At 40.9% G+C, this 20,730-nt stretch overlaps 1 protein-coding gene across 6 annotated transcripts in view; it reads right to left on the bottom strand.

Moving 5' to 3' along the window:
* The window catches only part of NTRK2 (neurotrophic receptor tyrosine kinase 2), a 290,024-nt gene that overhangs the window by 239,005 nt on the left and 30,289 nt on the right, over nucleotides 1-20,730 (bottom strand). For all 6 annotated transcript variants that reach the window (XM_075598957.1, XM_075598964.1, XM_075598969.1 and 3 more), the window contains exons 7-8: nucleotides 1,728-1,864; nucleotides 1,498-1,630 (exon numbers count right to left, since the gene is read on the bottom strand). In XM_075598957.1, the coding sequence (XP_075455072.1) occupies nucleotides 1,498-1,630; nucleotides 1,728-1,864 (270 nt within the window). The remainder of the gene's footprint in view (nucleotides 1-1,497; nucleotides 1,631-1,727; nucleotides 1,865-20,730) is intronic.

Here is a 20,730-nt window from a genome sequence, read left to right as displayed (position 1 = left end):
CTACATAATATCAGCGTGGAAATAATGCACTTTAGCTTTAACTGTAAAAAGAACATGATTCCCAAACATATTATGGTAGCCTAAATCCTAAAAATCGCAAGGAAAGGTGAAGTGTTTACAAGATAAGTTTTAAGGGCAATTAATGTGTTTTATTAGCTTCGGGAGATAGGAGGTATCACACCCAAAGCCAAGAAGCAAGGTGCACCCAATTGTACTAATTTCAATAATCAACTTGATTAACCCTGTCAATGCTAAGTGTTTAGGGTCATGTACGAAAATTACTATGATCTCCTCCCCTAAGCCCAAATGGAAGAGGACACACTCATGCAACAAGTTGTATCAACCATCCACAGAACAGCACAAGGACCAAGTGCATGCTGGCTCTTGTCTTGTGACATTTTCATAATGGTAAAAGGCCACTAAAGAGTTAAATAATTTACTGCAGGGTTTGCATCACATTGTAATGAAAAGTTACATAAGGTATTTTGTTCCAGGATCATTTTTTTTTTTTAAATTATGATAATTTTCATTTCACCATGTTCTTTATAAATATAGTTAAATATTGCACTTTTCAACCAGAGACAGTTAACAAAAATAGATGTATGTTCTCAAAAGATATTGCACACTTTTATACACTAGCAGGTCTATGTACCTAGCACCAATAGTGTTGTGGTGTTAAATTGATTCAAAAGTCTCTCAGCAGCAAAATATCGAGATCATCTGCCCTAATGCTGCTCCAAATGTATCAATCAGCAGTACTGTATTTACATGAATCAGGAGGAAGAGTTGGGGAAACGTTACACTGCCTAACACAAATGTGAGAATATCCCTGTTTTGTTCCTTGCCATAATTTGCCTCTTGTGTGTCAAACTATCCAGCATCAAATGTCGGAAACTTAATAAGAAATGTATTATATTTAAAGCAGATGCTTGTGGACTGAGTGGAGTGAGAAACCTTTGATGTTCTGCGTGTCTCACTTATCCAAAGCTTGGTACAGTGTACGTATCCCCTCCTATCTGGCCCACTAAGTTTTACTGAACATGTCATTGTTTTTGCAGCAAACAGATCTGTGTACGGATTTTATACATTTTTTTACATACAATTAATTACAAAACTGTATACAGTATGTTAAAGCTACCAACAAGCTAATGAAATGTTCCATACTGCACTTAAGAGAGAACATGACGGAACCAAAAGTGCATATCAGTCAGTCCTCAGATTACTAAGAAACCCATTTTTTAACTTAAACTACAGATGTACTGTATTGGCTTTTTTTGTACCTGGTAACGCAATAGGGTAGAAAAAACAGATAGCACAATATTTTGGAGTGGTTCTATTTAAAGAGCCATGATGTATCTACTACACTCATTTGTTCTAAACGAATAACATTTCACAGTTGCACAATACTATAAAAGTCTACGCATGTCAAGTTGCTTAGCGGGAAGCCCAGTAGAGCAAAGCCCCAATGAAACATCAAACTGTAAGCCAAATACGTACAGTGAACGTTCAGCTCAACAGAGATTTGTTCTTCTCCCACAATATTTTCAGCCATGCACACAACAGGTTTTTTGTTGTCCAGTGATGTCACGTTCTTCAGCTTGAGGAAGGCTGGACGCTTGCTAGTTTCTTTCTGTCGATTACAAAAAAAGAAAAACAAATCTTATTTTCTTTCTATTATCTATCGAAATATTGAGCCTGGAGATTTTTCATTTTCATCACGTGCTTACCAAGCTTTTTGAAATGATCTGAGATACATCCCAGGAGACATTGGGATATGGAAGTCCAGTGGCATCACAGTACATGGTGATATCTCTACCTTCGAGAACGGTGAGGTTTGTTGAACTCACATTTGCTATGGGCAAACCTGTGGGACACAAACAAGGGAGAGTTGTCAATATTTAGCCTCCAACATGGTTTTGTTTTTCTTGAGCCCCTGCTGATCATATCCATAGGAGAACAAGATGTTATTGTATATGAGTGATTACTCCAGATAACCTGACAAAGCAAACACTTGAAAGATGTACCATTATGCATCTTTAACCACTAGTTGATTACATAGCTGATCTCTTGTAAATCAGTTTCTCAGTATCTCCTCTTTACCCCTTCACTGAAGCCTGGCCTGGAGCCAAGACAAGTTAATTAAGGTGAAAATGACTATGTTACATATAACCTCTCATGGTGGTTATGTATCAAAGCAAAAGTGGTGCAATTCTGGGGCAAAACACTGTCCCACATATATAATGAAGAAAATCCCAATTAAATTCAATCCTATTCCTTTAATTCACCTAGATTTCTAGAGTCACAGAAATGTACTTCTGTTGAGCATATTAATCAAGCTTTGATGCTTGGTATCAAACCTGATCTATCATTAACTGTCATTAAAATCAATGGCAGTTAACACCAAATCCGGGTCCACCTTGCATCGGAGCTTGATGAATCCCGGACAACATTTTTACTAAACACTAAGATTTTGTGATTGATATTGAGATTCTGGACGCATTTGCATTAGAGATGTGCACATGATCCTGGGTTTGGTTTTGACAAAAGTCGGCGATTATGGCTTTGGATTATAGGGAAAATGTGAATTTGATGACTTAAATCTGAATGTCATATAGTCCGGAGCGGTTATTTGCATCCCGTGTAGGTATTTCTGCCATTTTCACAGTATTTTGGAAAAATAATGTTAATAATAACAAATATGATTTATAAAGACTGAGATGGACAAATAAGTAGACTTAGAGGAATACTTTTTGACAAGGCGCGCATATTGATTTACTGTATGAGACAAACATTTAGCTAGATTGACTGGTATATTTGTAGAGAGTAGAGACAGGTCAAAAGGTGTGATCTCATTCTTATTGCTTTTCTATTATATAACAATATATATATATATATATATATATATATACAGTTAGGTCTGGAATTAATTGGACCCTGATACAAGTTTTGTTATTTCGTCTGTGTACCAAAAAAAATTCAAGTCAGCTTTAATTTGAGGGTATTCACATCCAAATTGGAGGAAGGGTTTGGGAATTACATCTCTTTAATATGTAGCCCCCTCTTTTTCAAGGGACCAAAAGTAATTGGACAATTGACTCAAAAGCTGTTTCATGGACAGGTGTGGGCTATTCCTTCGTTATTTCATCATCAATTAAGCAGGTAAAAGTTCTGGAGTTGATTCCAGGTGTGGCATTCGCATTTGGAAGCTGTTGCTGTGAACCCACAACATGCGGTCAAAGGAGCTCTCAATGCAAGTGAAACAGGGCATCCTTAGGCTGCAAAAAAAAGAAAATCCATCAGAGAGATAGCAGGAACATTAGGAGTGGCCAAATCAACATTTTGGTACATTCTGAGAAAAAAAGAACACACTGTGAGCTTTGCAACACAAAAAGGTCTGGATATCCACGGAAGACAACAGTGGTGGATGATCGTAGGATCCTTTCCATGGTAAAGAAAAAACCCTTCACAACATCCAGCCAAATGAAGAACACTCTCCAGGAGGTAGGCATATCATTATCCAAGTCTACCATAAAGAGAAGACTTCACGAGAGCAAATACAGAGGGTTCACCACAAGGTGCAAACCATTCATAAGCCTCAAGAATAGAAAGGCCAGATTATACTTTGCCAAACAATATCTAAAATAGCCAGCCCAGTTCTGGAACAGCATTCTTTGGACAGATGAAACTAAGATCAACCTGTACCAGAATGATGGGAAGAAAAAGTTTGTGAAGGCTTGGAACGGCTCATGATCCGAAGCATACCACATCATCTGTAAAACACGGTGGAGGCCGTGTGATGGCATGGGCATGCATGGCTTACAATGGCACTGGGTCACTAGTGTTTATTGATGATGTGACAGAAGACAGAAGCAGCCGGATGAATTCTGAAGTGTATAGGGATATATTGTCTACTCAGATTAAGCCAAATTCAGCGAAGTTGATTGGACGGCACTTCACTTTACAGATGGACAATGACCCAAAACATAGTGCGAAAGCAACCCAGGAGTTTTTTTGTTTCAAATTTTTTTATTAGGCGTTATTTGGCATACATTATGTAAATAACGAATAAATATCTTATTGCCGAATACAGGTTTTTCTTGGTTTATTAACAGTGAGAGGGAAAGACTCAACGCGCCCCCGACCTTAAAACATGGGTCGGCAGGGTTGGCGTGAGGATGGAAACATCTGGTTCTTTTTTTGAGCTCTCTCTCATTCTCCTTGTCCTCGACGGTTCTTTGCATGTGCCGTGAGTTTTCCTTTCTAGTTTGGTAGTGGGGGGTGGCTGGGGGGTTACCCTTCCAGAGCAGGGGTTGTCCTCTTAGGGTGGCGGGTCGTGGGCATTTCTGTCCTGGGGTATGCGTAGGAAAGAGGGGGGGGAAGGGAGGTGATAGGTGGGGGCGGGAGGGGGGGGAGAGGGCGGAGGGGGTGGATGAGAGGGGAGAAGAGTCATGAAGAATATTTCGGCGTAATACTTTGAGTCATTTGTACAGTAGGTAGAGAGGTATTCACATTGGGTTATCGTACATACAATTATATAACAATATCCTCGACCCTGGTTGTACAAAAAGGAGTGGGGACACTCTTGGGTATGTCCAGTTATTGGGGAGGTAGTTGCGGAGGAGTTCATAATCATTGCAATTTCCATGTTTATGCATTGTTGTTCCCATGTATTGCTGGGTCTGTGGGAACGCGGATCACGGGAAGAGGGGGAGGGGATATGGGGAAGGGGATGGAAGGTGGGAGGGGGACGGGGGGAGGGGGGAGGGTGGGGGGGGAGGACAAGGGGAGGAATAGGGTGGGGGGGAGGGGGGCGGGAGGGGGCGGAGGGGGGTGGATGATAATGGAGAAGAGTCATGGAGAATATTTCGGCGCAATACTTTGAGTTATTTGTACAGTAGGTAGAGAGGTATTCACATTGGGTTATCATACATACAATTATATAACAATATCCTCAACCCTGGTCGTACAACAAGGAGTGGGGACACTCTTGGGCATGTCCAGTTATTGGGGAGGTAGTTGCGGGGAGTTCATATTCATTGTAATTTCCATGTTTATGCATTGTTGTTCCTATGTATTGCTGGGTCTGTGGGAATGCGGATCACGCAGGAAGAGGGGGAGGGGATATGGGGAAGGGGAGGGAAGGTGGGGAGGGGAGGGGGGGAGGGCGAGGGGTGGGGGGGAGATGGGGGGGGGTGGGGGGGAGGTGGGGGGGGGGGGGTTGGAGAGGATGGGGTGGGTGGGAAAGCGGAGGGAGGGGAGGGAGAGTGGGGGGGGGGGGGGTGGGGGGGAAGGGGGGGAAGAAGAAGGGGGGGGAGGAGGGGGTGGGTGGGAGGGAGGTACGGGTGAGTCCATGGGAAGGTTGCTGTAAGTCCGCAGGTAGTCACATTTGGATATACACATTAAATTGCTTACAGCTTTCAATACAATAACCTCTTCAAACAATGCGGTCATATAAGTTCACTGTTCCGCTACTTTTCTGTTTTAAGACACTCAGGGGGACAATGTACATTGCATTATTGACATAACAGATGGGGCGGCATTTGTATTGAATGGTTAAATAGTGGGCACTATAGGGAAGGGGGGGAGGAGGGGGGGGGGCTGGTGGGGTGGGGAGAGGGGGGATGGTGAGGCGGGGGGTGTAGAGGGGGGTCAGCGGGTCATTTGATGGGAGCAGTATGAGATACACATTAGACTGTTTGCATCTGGTAATACAGTGTTAACCGCGGCGTTGTGGGAGCATGCTGGTTTACTTTGTTTCGCGCCCATTTTAAAGCACTGAGGGGGGGAAAGAGGAAAGGGGGGGGAGAGAAGGAGGGGGGGGAGAGAGAAGGAGGGGGGGGAGAGAAGGAGGGGGGGGAGAGAAGGAGGGGGGGGGAGAGAAGGAGTGGGGGGAGAGAATGAGGGGGGGAGAGAAGGAGGGGGGGAGAGAAGGAGGGGGGGTAGAGGGAGGGATATTGGGCTGCTTTTTAGCTTGTTGGGGCAGCGAGTAGTGAGAAACATTTTAACATAACTATAGTTTGTCTTTTAACAGGGAGTTCATCAACATATGAAAGTGGTGGGGGGGTGTAACTTGCAAGGGTAGTTCAACAGCCTCAACGGAGGTAAAGGGCCTTCCTGTATCAGTCTTGGGTAGGGGACTGGCTATGTCTTACCGGACCCAGATATAATGTTTATCTGGGTGGGAATACTCAAACCTGGTCTGGACGATGGAGTCCTCTGTCTGCGGATAGGTCGAGGAGTTCCCAGCGGGGCTTAGCAGATGGAGCTGCCTTAGGGATCGGGTTTCCCCTCTCCCGCCTCCACGCATCTCAACTCGCCTGCTTTAATACCGAAGGGGTATGTGTAAGCTCCCGCCAGCCAGGCCGTGGGACGCTGGGGCCTCCCGGATCAGCTGGTCAACAGGATAAAAGGCAAACAGGCAAACAGGGGTTCTCCACCCTCCCCCGGGCCCTTAGATGGAAATCAATAGGCCCTGGGTCGTAGGGCTTCTCTGCCGGGCGATCAGGTTTTCTGCCCATGCTGACCGGCCAGCCTCTCCGACGCTCTGATGGGTCTCTGCTCTTGACTTGCTCCTCGCATCTCCCTCTGCTCGTTGTCCCGCGTAGGTGGCAGTGTCAGGCCCAGCTCTCGAGCGAATCCTGGCATCTCTTCTGGCAGCCTGAGTGATCGCTGCTTTCCTCCTCTGCTTACCACGAGCCGGAACGGAAATCCCCATCTGTAGGGTATGTTGTTCTCTCACAGCAGTTGGGTGAGGGGCTTGAGCTCTCGGCATCGCTCGACTGTGATCCTAGCGAGATCACTGAATATTTGCACGGGCTTGTTCTGGAATGTAAGGTTATTAGCTTCTCTGCTCGCCGCCATCACTTTCTCTTTTGTGGAATAGCTATGGAGACGTACTATAATGTCTCGCCTTCTTTTTGGGTCGTTTGATCGGGGACCCAGTGCGCGGTGCGCGCTATCTATTTCCAGATCCCTTCCGTCAAGGCCCGTGCAGAGCGTGCTGAAAAGATCAACCAGGTAAGGCTTTATTAGTTCAGGGAGAACCGTTTCCGGGACATTCCGAATCCGTAGATTCTGTCTCCGGTCCCGGTTATCCTGGTCCTCCATTCCATCTTTCAGGAACCTGATTTCTTCTCCCAGGCGCATAATTTCATCGTCTGCTGCGGCGTGGGCCTGTAGGGATTCTTCCAGTCTGCTTTCCAGGTCCTCCGTTCTCTGTGTAAGGTTTCCTAGCTCTTCTTTTAAGCCTGACACCATCTCCTTAAGATCCTGCTGGAGGGTTTTGTGGATCCTGTCATGCATGCGTTAGAGCAGCTCTTCTAGGTAGGTGCGTGTTATTTCCCTTTCCAAGGTTGGTTCCTCGGCGGGCTGGTCTCTGTCCCGTTGCGGGGATGCGGCCGCGTGGTGTCCGACACCATCTTGGGCTCCCTGCATGCTTTCTGATCCGCGTTTCTGCTGCGGCTGAAAGTACTTTGGTACGCCCTTTGGAGCTTGCGCTTTTGCTTTGTGTGACATGCTGTGTGTTTCAGACGTCTTTGTAAGTTAGTCTCTGGTGGTTTTATAGGGGGGAAAAGAGCTTTTTATTCGTTTTATGCTCGAGGGTTCTTGGAGCTCCCTGACTAACCCACCATCTTGGATGACGTCACCGCGTATTTTCAACCCAGGAGTTTTTTAAGGCAAAGAAGGGTAATATTCTGCAATGGCCGAGTCAATCACCTGATCTCAACCCGATCGAATATGCATTTCACTTGCTGAAGACAAAACTTAAGGCAGAAAGACCCACGAACAAACAACAACTGAAGACAGCTGCAGTAAAGGCCTGGCAAAGCATCACAAAGGAGGAAACCCAGCGTTTGGTGATGTCCATGCGTTCCAGACTTCAAGCAGTCATTGCCTGCAAAGGATTCTCGACAAAGTATTAAAAATTATCATTTTATTTATGATTGTGTTAATATGTCCAATTACATTTGAGCCCCGTGAAATAAGGGGACTGTGTATGAAAATGGTTGCAATTCCTAAACGTTTCATACAATATTTTTGTTCAACCCCTTGAATTAAAGCTGAAGGTCTGCACTTCTATTGCATCTCGGTTGTTTCATTTCAAATCCATTGTGGTGGCGTACAGAGCCAAAATTATGAAAATTGTGTCTGTGTCCAATTATTTTCAGACCTAACTGTATATATATATATATATATATATATATATATATAAAAATAAAGAGATACTATATATATATATATATATATATATATATATATATATATATATATATATATATATATATATATATATATAAAATCTGCATGTCTTAGGCAGGTCTGCAACCCTGCCTTTCACCATTATCACCCAGCACACAGCACTTCCACTGCAGCAAGGGATTCTGGGAAATGACATGCAAATGAGCCCACAGTGCCACTTTTTGCTTCAAAAACCATTTTTAACATGGTTCCCTATATATATATATATATATATATGGCCTATAACTCTAAGCAACACAACGATAAAAGCAGATCAGCCCAGTTCTCACTATGAGCCCACGCTTAAGTGAGGAGAGAATGCTGCAGTAAAACAATAAAACAGTGAAAATTCACAATTGCAGTCTTACTTAAAACTTAAAGGATCAATTACAAAATGCCACTGTGGCAAACCAATAATAGTTTTCAGTCATTATCCTATAGACATAAAGCCAGCATTGTGCCGTACAGTATATCATAATATATGATGGGATTTTGATGAAAATGTAAAAGATAGGCCATTTGTAACATGAAAAATAAACAGTATTTTAAAAGTGAGTAATTGGGGGTGGTGATTTAAACCTCAACTGGAATGCACCTTTGCTTTATTAGTACCCACTGCTCGTGGCTGCGCATGCTATGGCGTGTGCAGCGTGAAAAACATAGGGCCCTCTACTACCTGTGCGCGCCTGCAGAAAGCACGTTGCGGTACCGCCTTTCCCAAAAGACAAGAATTTTGTCTTTTGGCACAGCAACAGAGGGATGGCCACGTCACGACGGCGGTTCAGCCAATGAGGGTGAGCCAGCTGCGTGACATCATGGCTGCGCCTCTCCCCCCACCCCTGTTGCTATCTCCTGCTCATCTCCTCTTCTCTTGACTCGCGTCCCAGACCACACATCATGGCTGAAACTGGTGCACGTGCCGCCAGGCGCTCTGACACGTACGTGCACGCAGTGACTGGGGTCGTAGCCTTATATACATTTCTCATTGACAAACTTTACTATTTTGCCATTATTTTACATAATTTCTTCTTTTTTTTCCTCATGTGCATGTGACTTTTTCATCTTTATAATTATATTACCGTCGAAGAAAGACCAATTTAAAGCACTAAGCCCTTTTTAAACAGCGCTTTGCCCACTATTATGTGTTTAATTCACGTTGATTCCTAATGGCATTATTACATTAGGCAGAGACTCAATAATGCGATAGCTCCGTAATGAATTGAGCCCTTAAGAGCAAAGCATTTCCCATACACCACATTCTCTTCTCTACAATATGAAATCAGCACATGCGGAAAAGGTGACAGCGCCATACAGTACATTCTACAAGATATTGAAGTGCCAAGCGTGAAGATCATGCATCATGGGAGGAGTTATTTGATGCATTACAGGCTAATGTGAAGCCAGCACCCTCCTGACAGTTTAAATGCTGTCAAAGAAGGGTCATGAAGAAAAAAAGTCCAAAATTCCAAGAACTCTTTATATTAAATATTTTTATTATGGTATGAACATTTTTAATTTGCCTGAAGAGACCGTTCTAAAGGGTTACCTAATATATTCCATTGAGATGCATTAAGGCTATTAAAGACATGGAGACACACATTTTTCACAAGGCACTCTTTATAAAGGAAATACGTGAGTGTAACTTTCACTGCTAAGCTACATTTTATTGCCAAGCTACCACAATATTTTTTTCTCCCTCCCCTAGAATTCGTGCATCCATGCACCCAAAGAAGTCCTTTTCTGCTTTCTCATTATGCTACATACTGCTGCGGCTAGCTTTATTGCTGCATTTGCCCGTCTTGTCCCGCGGCTTTTTTCGGGCTGGCGCCGATCTTGGCCGCGCGCAAGCCGCATCTTCCCCACATCTTCCCCTCCCCATTCCCTTCCCCTCGCGACCCCCTGGCTGCTCAGCTCTGCTCCACAATGGCACAACGCGCACATACCCCCCTGCTCGCATACCCCCCCTTACCTCGCCTACCCCTTCAGGGGATGCCTGGCATTTTCGGGGATGCCTGGTGTCTTCGGGGATGCCTGGCACGCATTATCGGCGCCCGGCTGACGCGCGGCACGTGGCGGGACAAAAAAAACCGCGTCTGCCCGCACATTGCGGTGGCAGCCGCATTAGAATAAAAGCGGCCACCCGTGTATATAAGCGTACGTTATGTTGGGCTTTAGGAACACGGACTGTAGTGGTGTACTCATCTCTGGACCTCTCTGGACAATGGAATAGAACACCAGACACTTTGCATTTAGGTTTTAATATAATATAATATTTTAATATGAAACGCCTAAATACTGTAGATACAATGTTGTACAACTTCTTCAGTACCAAGGTCAATTCACAAAGGACCACTGTGGTACTTTTTAAACACCTGCAAGTCGACACATTACTGAAGTGCATGCGCATTACAATTAATGAATATCTGCCACCTGGCGGATACGCGAAGAATTGCAACCAATTAAATCCGAAACATTCACATTAAACAGATCAAGCGCGGCTGACGCCGGCATGATTGCAACATGAATACCGCACGAATGCCGCACGTACGCGGCAAAGCGCGTGGCATTCGGAAAAAGTCACCGGACAATATCGGTGAAGTGTTAGAATAAAACGGGCCGCGGCTGTATGTGTATGAAAGTATTTTCTCCCACAAATTCTTCTGTTACTCAGTATTTTCACTATACTCTCCATACTATGTACCAATGCAAAACGATTACAGTTCATTATGGTTACTCAATGCAAATCAAATCGATGCAAAACAAAAATGAAAATACTAATGCATAGTCTCTCATTATATAATGTAACATACATTGAGCTATATATTCTGGATGTATCAAGTGTCATAAACTGGAGCACCACTAATTGCAACATTATGGCTGTGCGTCAGTTTGCTTCAATATATTTAGGTACTGTACTTACCATTCCTTTTGCCCCACTTGTGTCATTTAGGGACTTGGGGCAGCGTTTTGGGTGCTGTTTAGCAGAATAGTTTATCAGAGCAATCGTTCTTTGAGATTGATCTACGTTGTCATCAATAAATAGTGAATTCTAACTAAGTCAGCCAGGATTCAGGTGATGTTAACCTCTTTTCTCAAAACATCTGCATAAGATGTAAGAAGAACCTCAAATAACAAGCTTCATACCTATCTTTTGGTCTGTTCTATGGAGCAAAGTGCACCATAGTCGTACATATATTCTCTTAATAACAGCTATGTAGCAGTCCTTATTGAGCAGTAGGCCCCATACTACTCTCTGCATGTCTACAGCTAACACCTTCTTTGAAAAGTTTACGAGGAAATATTCAGCACGGGCAGCTGAATGTGTGTTATATGCAAGACAGCAGTTAACTAATGTGTATATCTGCTTAGACTCACCATAAACTCTCTTTTATCTTTTGCAATCCTATTTTACCCAGTATACGCTATATTTATTAAGGTCTTGAAACCTAATAATGCTTCTTATCAATTGTAACTTTATGAAACCAGTAGATTGCAGTGATGGCACATGGACCATGCAGCCATGATATGCTTTAACATATTGTGATATTTATTCTCTGTACTCTGTGAAAATTTCCATTCAGTCATACGATATACATGTCATGAGTTCTAAAATACTGCAGTGAGCAGAGGTAATATCATGGCCGCTTGCAGCAGCCATTTTTACCCTGATGATAAAGAGAAGATATATAGAGCATGGATGAAAAAAGGACAAAACCAAATAAAATGCCTCAAATAGTCTATTTTGTATTTTGCTCCTGGCCATGTAGAAAACAAAATGTAATATCACTACATTATCTTCTAAGATAAATGCCTTTCTGTATGTTCCACGCAGACATCTTTTAACGCAATTCTTATAGGTATTATACTATAATTAAACAGCAGCACGAACAATATCACAGATTGACTTCTGAGGTTTACAGAAAAGAAAATGACGGAGAACCCTGCACCACATGACTACTTTATTCATTGCAGTATCTCGTTGCCGTGGAAACAAGTGAGAACTAGCGTTACATTTTCTATAGCCAGAGTGCCCCTCCATCTCCGCAGTGACAGGGGGAGTGGGGGGACGTAATGGTGAACAACAAGAACATGAGCTTCGGAATAATACACACGGGGGAAAGACAGAGAAAAGAGGCAAGAGAGCCCAAGTGCTCTACCTTTGGATTTAATTACTTTTGTTTGCTTCATGAAAGAAAAGGCCAGGTTTATTTAAAGCCCAATATTAATAATGCTGTAGTCATAATGCATTGCAAACAAACAATATCAGTATTAATTATTGTAACTCTAACTGCATTGGGGGGACAAAGAGATTCTGCAGGTATAGTTCAATAATAAAGCTTGAATACTTGCTCCCTTATGGTATCAGCTGTATATTATTTGAATGTTGGCTCTGTACAAAATACTGTATTACAACTGGTACCAGCTTTTTAACTTGTATAGTAATTACCTTGAGGTTGGCATAGAGAGCAAAGTTTCCATCTTTGCTAATGACACTAAATTGTGTGAGGTAGTAAAATCTGATCAGGATGTAATTTCTCTCCAGAAGGACTTGGATAGACTGGAAACTTGGGCAGGTAAATGGCAGATGAGGTTTAAGGTTGTAAGAAAGGAGATTTCACCAGCAACAAAGGAAAGGATTCTTTACAGTAAGGAAAGTAAAAATGTTGAATTCATTACCCATGGAGACTGTGGTGGCAGATACAATAGATATCTTCAAAAAAATGTTGGACATATTTTTTAGAAAGGAGAGGTATACAGGGATATACCAAACAAAAAAATATAGTAAACATGGAAAGGATGTTGATCCAGGGAGAAATCCGTTTGCCATTATTGGAGTCAAGAAGTATTGTATTTCTCCCCTTAAGAGACATTGTTTGAAAAAGTTTCACCAGTTGTTTTTTTTTTTGCCTTCCTATGGATCAATATACTGTACATACAAATATAGGATACATATCTGTCATCTTGGACTTGATGGGCATATGTATTTTTTCAACCTCATCTACTATGCAACTACAGTATGTAGCTATTGTAATCTTCCCGGCCAGTGGACCATTTCTGTATGTGTTGACTTGGTAAAAGATATGGGCCACCATGTTACTAAATTCTTTGACACGGTGGTGAGGGGGAGGATTTAAACAAAAAGAAGTGTTGGTGACTTTTAATACAAAAATAAAGTTCTTTATTATTTAAAAAATCTAAAATAAAAATAGCATGAATGATTCTTCAGAAAAAAATGATAAATCGCAGCAAAACAAAAATGATTATTTAGTAAACAACCTCAGTAAACAAAAGTACACTTCAACCACCAAGAGGGCCACCCTGGAACCAATGCTCCCACCCATTGAGGGTGCTGACTTTTGGGGGGTAGAGATACTCCCTGGGGTAAGACGTGTGCCAAAACTTGGACTTGATCCTCTTATTTGGGACACATGGCCCAACTACCGAGAACCTCTGGTACTCTTAAAGTCTCTTAGAGTCATGTCTATTTGCTATCTTGCTAACCTGGAGCTCTCCCCTAGATCTATTTCTCTAGACCACATATTCTTACTGCCTCCCGATTTCTAATCTAACTAACTGTTTATACTAAATCGAAAGCCACACTCTCCATTACTACTGACTACGGAGAAAGGTAATGTTCAAATCTTAATCGGTTAAGCACTTGGGGACCACACAGATGGGTACTTTCTAACCTGGATCGAATTACCTGTTTTGCACAAATATTTTTGCAACAACTCAACAGTACAGTAACAAATACAGTTATACATGATATATCCGTATACATCAGTTCATAATATAACAATCCTACTAGCCTATACATAAGACAATACATAGCATAATAACCCTTACTTTGTAGGGTGATTCAAAAGTAAAGTAGCAGATTATGTAATTGAAACAAAAAACTAAACCTGTACCAAGTATTTCTAAATTCCCTTCGGAGTATGTTATGAGTCTTAAACAGGCATTCATTTCGGCCATTAAATCCTTAAAAGAATGCAAAAATCCTGCTCAGTCAAAAATCAAATCAAACCGAACAGGAAAAAATGTAATACATATTGTACTCTTCTAAATTGAAGTTCCATAATTTCCCTCATCCTTAAAACTAAAGCTTGATATGTTTGTAAATACTATATGGCTTACCTGCAATGTCTAGTGTTGTGACACAGTAAATTTGATGTATTGCAACAAACACTGGAGATGTTAAGTGGTCATACAAAAAGTACTATCTACAGCAGTGTTTTTCAACTGGGGTTCCTTGGAATGCTTGGGTTCCATGGGTATCTCTAAAGGGTTCTCTGCAATTTTCAGGTCATTTGAAAATTGTACCTAATACTGAAGAATTGACAATGTATCTGATCTCAGACGTACTATTATAGAGGGTTGGGGTTCCTTACAATGTATCTGATCACAGATGTGCTATTAGAGAGGGTTGGGGTTCCATACAATGTATCTGATTTCAGGCGCGCTATTAGAGAGGTTGGGGTTCCTCACAATGCATCTGATCTCAGGCACGCTATTAGAGAGGGTTGGGGTTCCTTACAATGCATCTGATCTCAGACGTGCTATTAGAGAGGGTTGTGGTTCCATACAATGCATCTGATTTCAGACACGCTATTAGAAAGGGTTGGGGGTTCCTCACAATGCATCTGATCTCAGACACGCTATTAGAGATGGTTGGGGTCCTTATAATGTATCTGATTTTCAGATGCCCCCTTATAGACGGTTGGGGTTCCTGAGAATTTTACAATATAATTATATGGTTCCTTATCCAAAAAAAGGTTTAAAACCACTGCTCTACAGTATTGTGTTGTGTTGTACAGGTAGTGGCTTAAAAGGGAGTTGTGGATAAAGCGATTCATTCTAGCTACTTTGAGAAAAGAGAGAGGGAGTTTTGTTCTACAATTTGAGATACTTGAGCTAGGTATGGTAGCCTTTACAATACAATTTTCTGCATTTTACTCAATTACTGTGGAAACTTTCAGTTCTTATTTAAAAGGATAACTTTGAAATGATATCTCTGGAGAAGCTGTTTCCCAAAATTAGCTTTCACTGAGTCTGATCTATGCCACTCATCGTGGTTTTTACTTCAATGGTGCAGGAGTATACACGTTTAATATCCCATCTCTACTTACGCCTTAGTTACAAAATTACAATGTTAACTATGTACACAATGTAACTTTTTCACCAGCTGCGAATATACACATGTAATATCCCTTCTCTACTTACTCTTTAGTTACGTAGTTACTATGTAATTTTGTAATTTAGGAGTAAGTAAAGATGGGATATTACATGTGTATATTCGCAGCTGGTGAAAAAGTCACAAATTCGTCCAAATTGGCTAAATTGTTAGTTTCCTTATACAAACGAGCCAACGAGTATTCTAAAACTTGCCTTAAACTAGCCAGGTACATGCTGGGTACATGCTGGGTACATTTCAGTGACATTTTTGCAGAGGCTAATGGCCCATCAGATTAACACAGCAGGGGTTCCTGGCAGTCCCATTCAGTTTGAATGGGGCCCCCGCTGTTAATCCGATGGGCCATTAGTCTGTCTGCAGAAATGTGTGAAATGTTGCAGAATGTACCCAGCATGTACCCAGCATGTACCCAGCATGTACCCAGCATGTAGCTGGGTCTTTTTAGAGATTGCCCCAGGTTTGTTTTAGAATAATCGTCGGCACTACAGTAGGAGCCTCTAGGATTCACCAAATATGGTGACATTGCCCACAGATTTTGTGGGTTTCACTTTTAACTTATGGTGGCAGACTTAAAAAAAAAAAAAAAAAAGTTAACAATCGTGCCCAAAATTTTGCAAACCAAAGCAGGACAACTTTGTTCATCTCTACAGCGGTGTGAATGTCTTTAAATGTAGTTTTGGAAAATGTCTCTAATGTTTACATTTTTGCGTGAGGCCCAATTGCTAAGAATTCCAACAATTACCAATAAATGTACAAAAACGGCAGTATGTAAAGGGTCACGTGTCCTGAATGTAAGGGCTATGTCACCTTTACATTGACTAATTTTATTTTTGCAAAATTTGTACATTTTGTTTTTATTGTGTCTGTATTCAAAATGAAGTACTAATAATAATAATAATAATAATAATAATAATAACAACTTAACAAAGCAATTTTCTCCTGGGATTTAAAGCACGTCATAATTACAGTACAGTGCACAGCACATAGGATTGTGACTGTGCAGTCCCTGCCCCATAGAGCTTATAATCTATGATTTTGATGCCTGAGGCATAGGGAGATAAAGTGACTTAACCAAGGTGAAAAGGGGGCTAATTGAACCAGGTTACCCTAATTCACATTTAGTGTCATTGTTTACAGAGTCAGTGACTTTACTCCCTGAGCCGCTCATTTAATTTTGTTTAGAGACAGCATTTGGAAAACTACAGTATACAGGCATACCCCGGTTTAAGGACACTCACTTTAAGTACACTCGCGAGTAAGTACATGTCGCCCAATAGGCAAACGGCAGCTCACGCATGCGCCTGTCAGCACGCCCTGAACATCAATACTGGCTCCCTACCTGTACCAAAGCTGTGCGCAAGCGGGGAGACTATAGAGCCTGTTACAAATGCATTATTTATATCAGTTATGCACGTATATGACGATTGCAGTACAATACATGCATCAATAAGTGGGAAAAAGGTAGTGCTTCACTTTAAGTACATTTTCACTTTACATACGTGCTCCGGTCCCATTGCGTATGTTAATGCGGGGTATGCCTGTATACTGGTATATGGCTATAAAAGAGTAAGAAATCCTAACAAACACTGATGTAAAATACATAACTGATGTAACATTTTGGCAAAGCTTAACAGATTTAGCAGCTGTACCATGAATATACATACCATGAATTTGGAATATCTGTATTTGTTTCTGCATGTTTGTTAGTATCTTTGCTCTTGTATTATCTTAGTTATTATTCATAATGACTTTGGAATCTAAATAACTTTTTTCTTGGTTATATTTCCTTACATGTAACCACACTGCAGCTTTTGCAGTAGTATGGACCAATGACTGAACACCTGCTGTATGGTGCTATTTCACATACAGTATCATTCTCTCAGCAAATGTACAAGGGTCATTTTACCATACCTGCTGGTTGAGACACTGTTGTTTACCAGTCTGCAAACTACCAAAGCAATGTCATTCTGCTCTGATTAATGATGTTTAAATAGTTTCTTTAGATTACAATTTAAGCAGAGAGGAAATAGTACTATGTATTTAATTCAAGTAACACAAGCCAGGTTTTAATAAAGGGGGAATTGAAATCACATTATACCCAACTCCTGCCCCCTCATAGAATTTGCTGACCAGACTGCATTTCCTTGCAGTTTTTGATGCATTCTTCTCAAATAAAGGATAAAGAAAGAGCTTAAGGAAAGGAGAATGCGAACAAAAACTCCCCTACTGCTGCATCCATGGGTGTCCTTCCTTGTAAATAGTGAGAATCAAACCTTTTGAACTTCAAAAATGTAACTAAACCTGGTCTAGTTTTTGCAAACGTATTATTTTCTACAGAATGTTCAGAATTTATAGAAAAAGATAACATGCACAGAAGATGAGAGTACTAAAAAAAAGATTAATGGTGCATGTTTATAGTATGCTATATTTTTTCTGAGTCTAGCAACTTTAGCTGATATATATATCTCATAGCTTACCTTTACTTTAAATTATTTGTACAATAACAAGAACCTAAATATTTTGACATGTATAGATTGTATGGACTATTGTATGTTCCTACGGTTACATTTTTGTATCTTCGAGCAATCTTACTGTACTCCACTTACTGTACTGTGCCTGTACATTATACTCAATCGAAAAATTAAGATACATTCTGTAACTCTTTAACAACCAATCGACATCTTCCAACAATGACAAAAACAGTCAAATACCTATTTACCAAAGAAACTATTATGTTTTCACTCCTTCTCCAATACCACTTTGTTTACTTTGGTGTTTGGTATCTTGTTCCATATCCTGTTTACCTTTATTACTTACACAACAGGCATTGCCACTGACATAACTTCTTTTGCATTTCAAACTCCTCCCTCAAAACCTCATCTTCTCACTTGCATCTTTCATACCAAATCAGGATTGATTTGGCAACCCATGATGGCCATACTCATCCTCAATTACTGTGAAAACTTTACTCTTAACTTCAAGGTTTAAGTTGGCCACATGTTCACGCCCCAGCTGCTTCCCTTCACCCTTCTCTTCTGATTCTTGAATTGTTTTCTCTTTGCACAAAGCAGCTAATCTCCCTGCTGCACACCACTACTCACTCTTCCATAAAGCATTCTTTGACTATTTTTCCTCTAAACTCCTCGTTGTATTCTTCCTCTCCAATAACATTGCCTTACCATACTAAAGGATATCTTGAACCATCAACATACCAGCTGTTTTCCTTCACACATTTGTTTTGAAAATGTTTCAATGTCTACTATTCTACTCAGGGCCAATTTTTCCTATTTGATATTCTTCCTTGAGCTCACTATAATAACTGATTAGTTTTAGAGGTCTATTTCATTTGAAAAAAGTGCAATAGTTTTTGTATAATGTTAGTTTAAGTGAATATTATTAGTAGTGCCTCCATGTTCTAACCTTTAAACGCCCTCTTCCTCTATCTGGAGATGTTCCTAATTTTTCATATTTTTACTGTATCTTTGTCCATTGAATGATAATGAATGGTCTATAAAAGCTCCAGTGAGAAAAATATCTTAAAAAGTCAGAATCTTTAATTGAAAGTGAGTCTGATCTTTAACTACTAGTAACTCTTATCAGTTCCAATTTCTCGTAGATAACACTGCCTCAAATAGGGAATAAGGCTAAGGCCCCGGTCTCTCCGCTGTAACGCGTGCCCGCGCTTTTGGCGGCGCGTTCAGCCGATTCCCCGGTCTGCAGCTCACTGCAGGAGGAGAGACCAGGGGGGGCGTGGCAGAGGAGTGACGGGGGCGCGGCCATGACGTCACCCGGCAGGTTTGCCCTCATTGGCTGAACCGCCGGGGGGCGTGCCTAATAGCTCTCGCGCGAGCGCTGCGGCCCCCCCTCGCAGCGGGCCCGGCACCATTGCGGGGAGGGCTCTCGTGCGTGCAGCATCCGCCACAGCGGACGCTGTAGTAGGCAGCGGGGGCAAGGCCTAATGCATAAAGAAAATGTGTAATTAGCTACTGTACTAGAGGGCATTAGCTACATGTATTCAAATTTTCATATGATACAATGTAAAAGGATCCTAAAGCCATTGCACATTTCTAACCTTGTCTTGCTGCCACAATGTACTTAATGCAATTGCAGAGGTATTCCCACACATACATTTATGCAGAAGGGGATCAGTTCCCCAAATCGGCAATTACACTGAACGGATGTTACTTTGATCACTTCAATGCTCATGCACCATTTGTTATTTGGTATTTGATGTTCATCAAGGTCAACATCTACCTATCTCCACTTTAAGTGGAGATTCAAGTAATAACCATGTTTAAAACAATGGTAAGCAAATGTGGTCAGAGTTTTGGGTGTCACAAATGACACTATGACCTTTGCATTCAGCACATTAACCAACTGCACACTCTCAACATGTATAATTTTATTAGTACTGTATGTACGGTTTGTTAATACTAGCAATGTAGTTTTAGACAAAAAAAAACCACCCAATTTACTGTAGTAGATGAGTTGCTGAGTTAGTCACTAACATAACATCTCATAACATAAAAACTGTTGGATGATATGTTTTGACAATTTTTTCCCAATATTATAAACATGAAGTTGATGTTAATTATTGTGCATTTCACACCTCATTTCCATGATTACCACCATTAAAATCTGCAATCCCACTCAAATAATACTTGTATCATGAAGGAGTTCCTATGACAATTAGGGGCCTATTCTAAAAGCCTCGATAAACTACTTATCGAGAATTTATCGGTTGATAATGTATTCATCTGTAACCTACAGATAAATACAGTTACAGCCAATGCATTTTTTGGCAAATGCTGGTTTTCTATTGATTGTTATTTTTTCGATTTCTGTTTATTGTTTGGATTAAATTGTTTTTATTTTGGATGGCTTGTTTTTTGTACATTTTAAGATTGGTTAGCGTTTTAAATTAATTATTTATTTTGTTGGCTAGTGGTTTAAATTAATTATTTGTTTTGTTGCTAGTGGTTTAAATTAATTATTTGTTTTGTTGGCTAGTGGTTTTATTGATTTGTTGGCTACTGGTTTAAATGAGTTACTTGATTTGGCTCCTGGTCTTATTTCTTTAATTGATTGGTTGGATAGATATTTATTTATTTGTATTTTTATGTTTTTGAATAACATAGAGTAATTGTAATTCTTTTGCTGTTTTAGTGATCGATTAATGTAATTGATGTGTAGTTGAGGCTTTTTAGTTCTTTTATTGTTGGGGTGTTTAAGTGCTTGTGTTTTTATTTGATTATTGTGTATTTTTGGCATTAATTACGTAATTAATTAATTAAAAT

Source organism: Ascaphus truei, chromosome 1 (genome assembly GCF_040206685.1).
Source record: "Ascaphus truei isolate aAscTru1 chromosome 1, aAscTru1.hap1, whole genome shotgun sequence".
In the NCBI taxonomy this organism is placed as follows: Eukaryota; Metazoa; Chordata; class Amphibia; order Anura; family Ascaphidae; genus Ascaphus; species Ascaphus truei.
The sequence above is the reverse complement of the archived record's forward strand: the minus strand, read 5'-3'. Positions and strand labels throughout refer to the sequence as shown.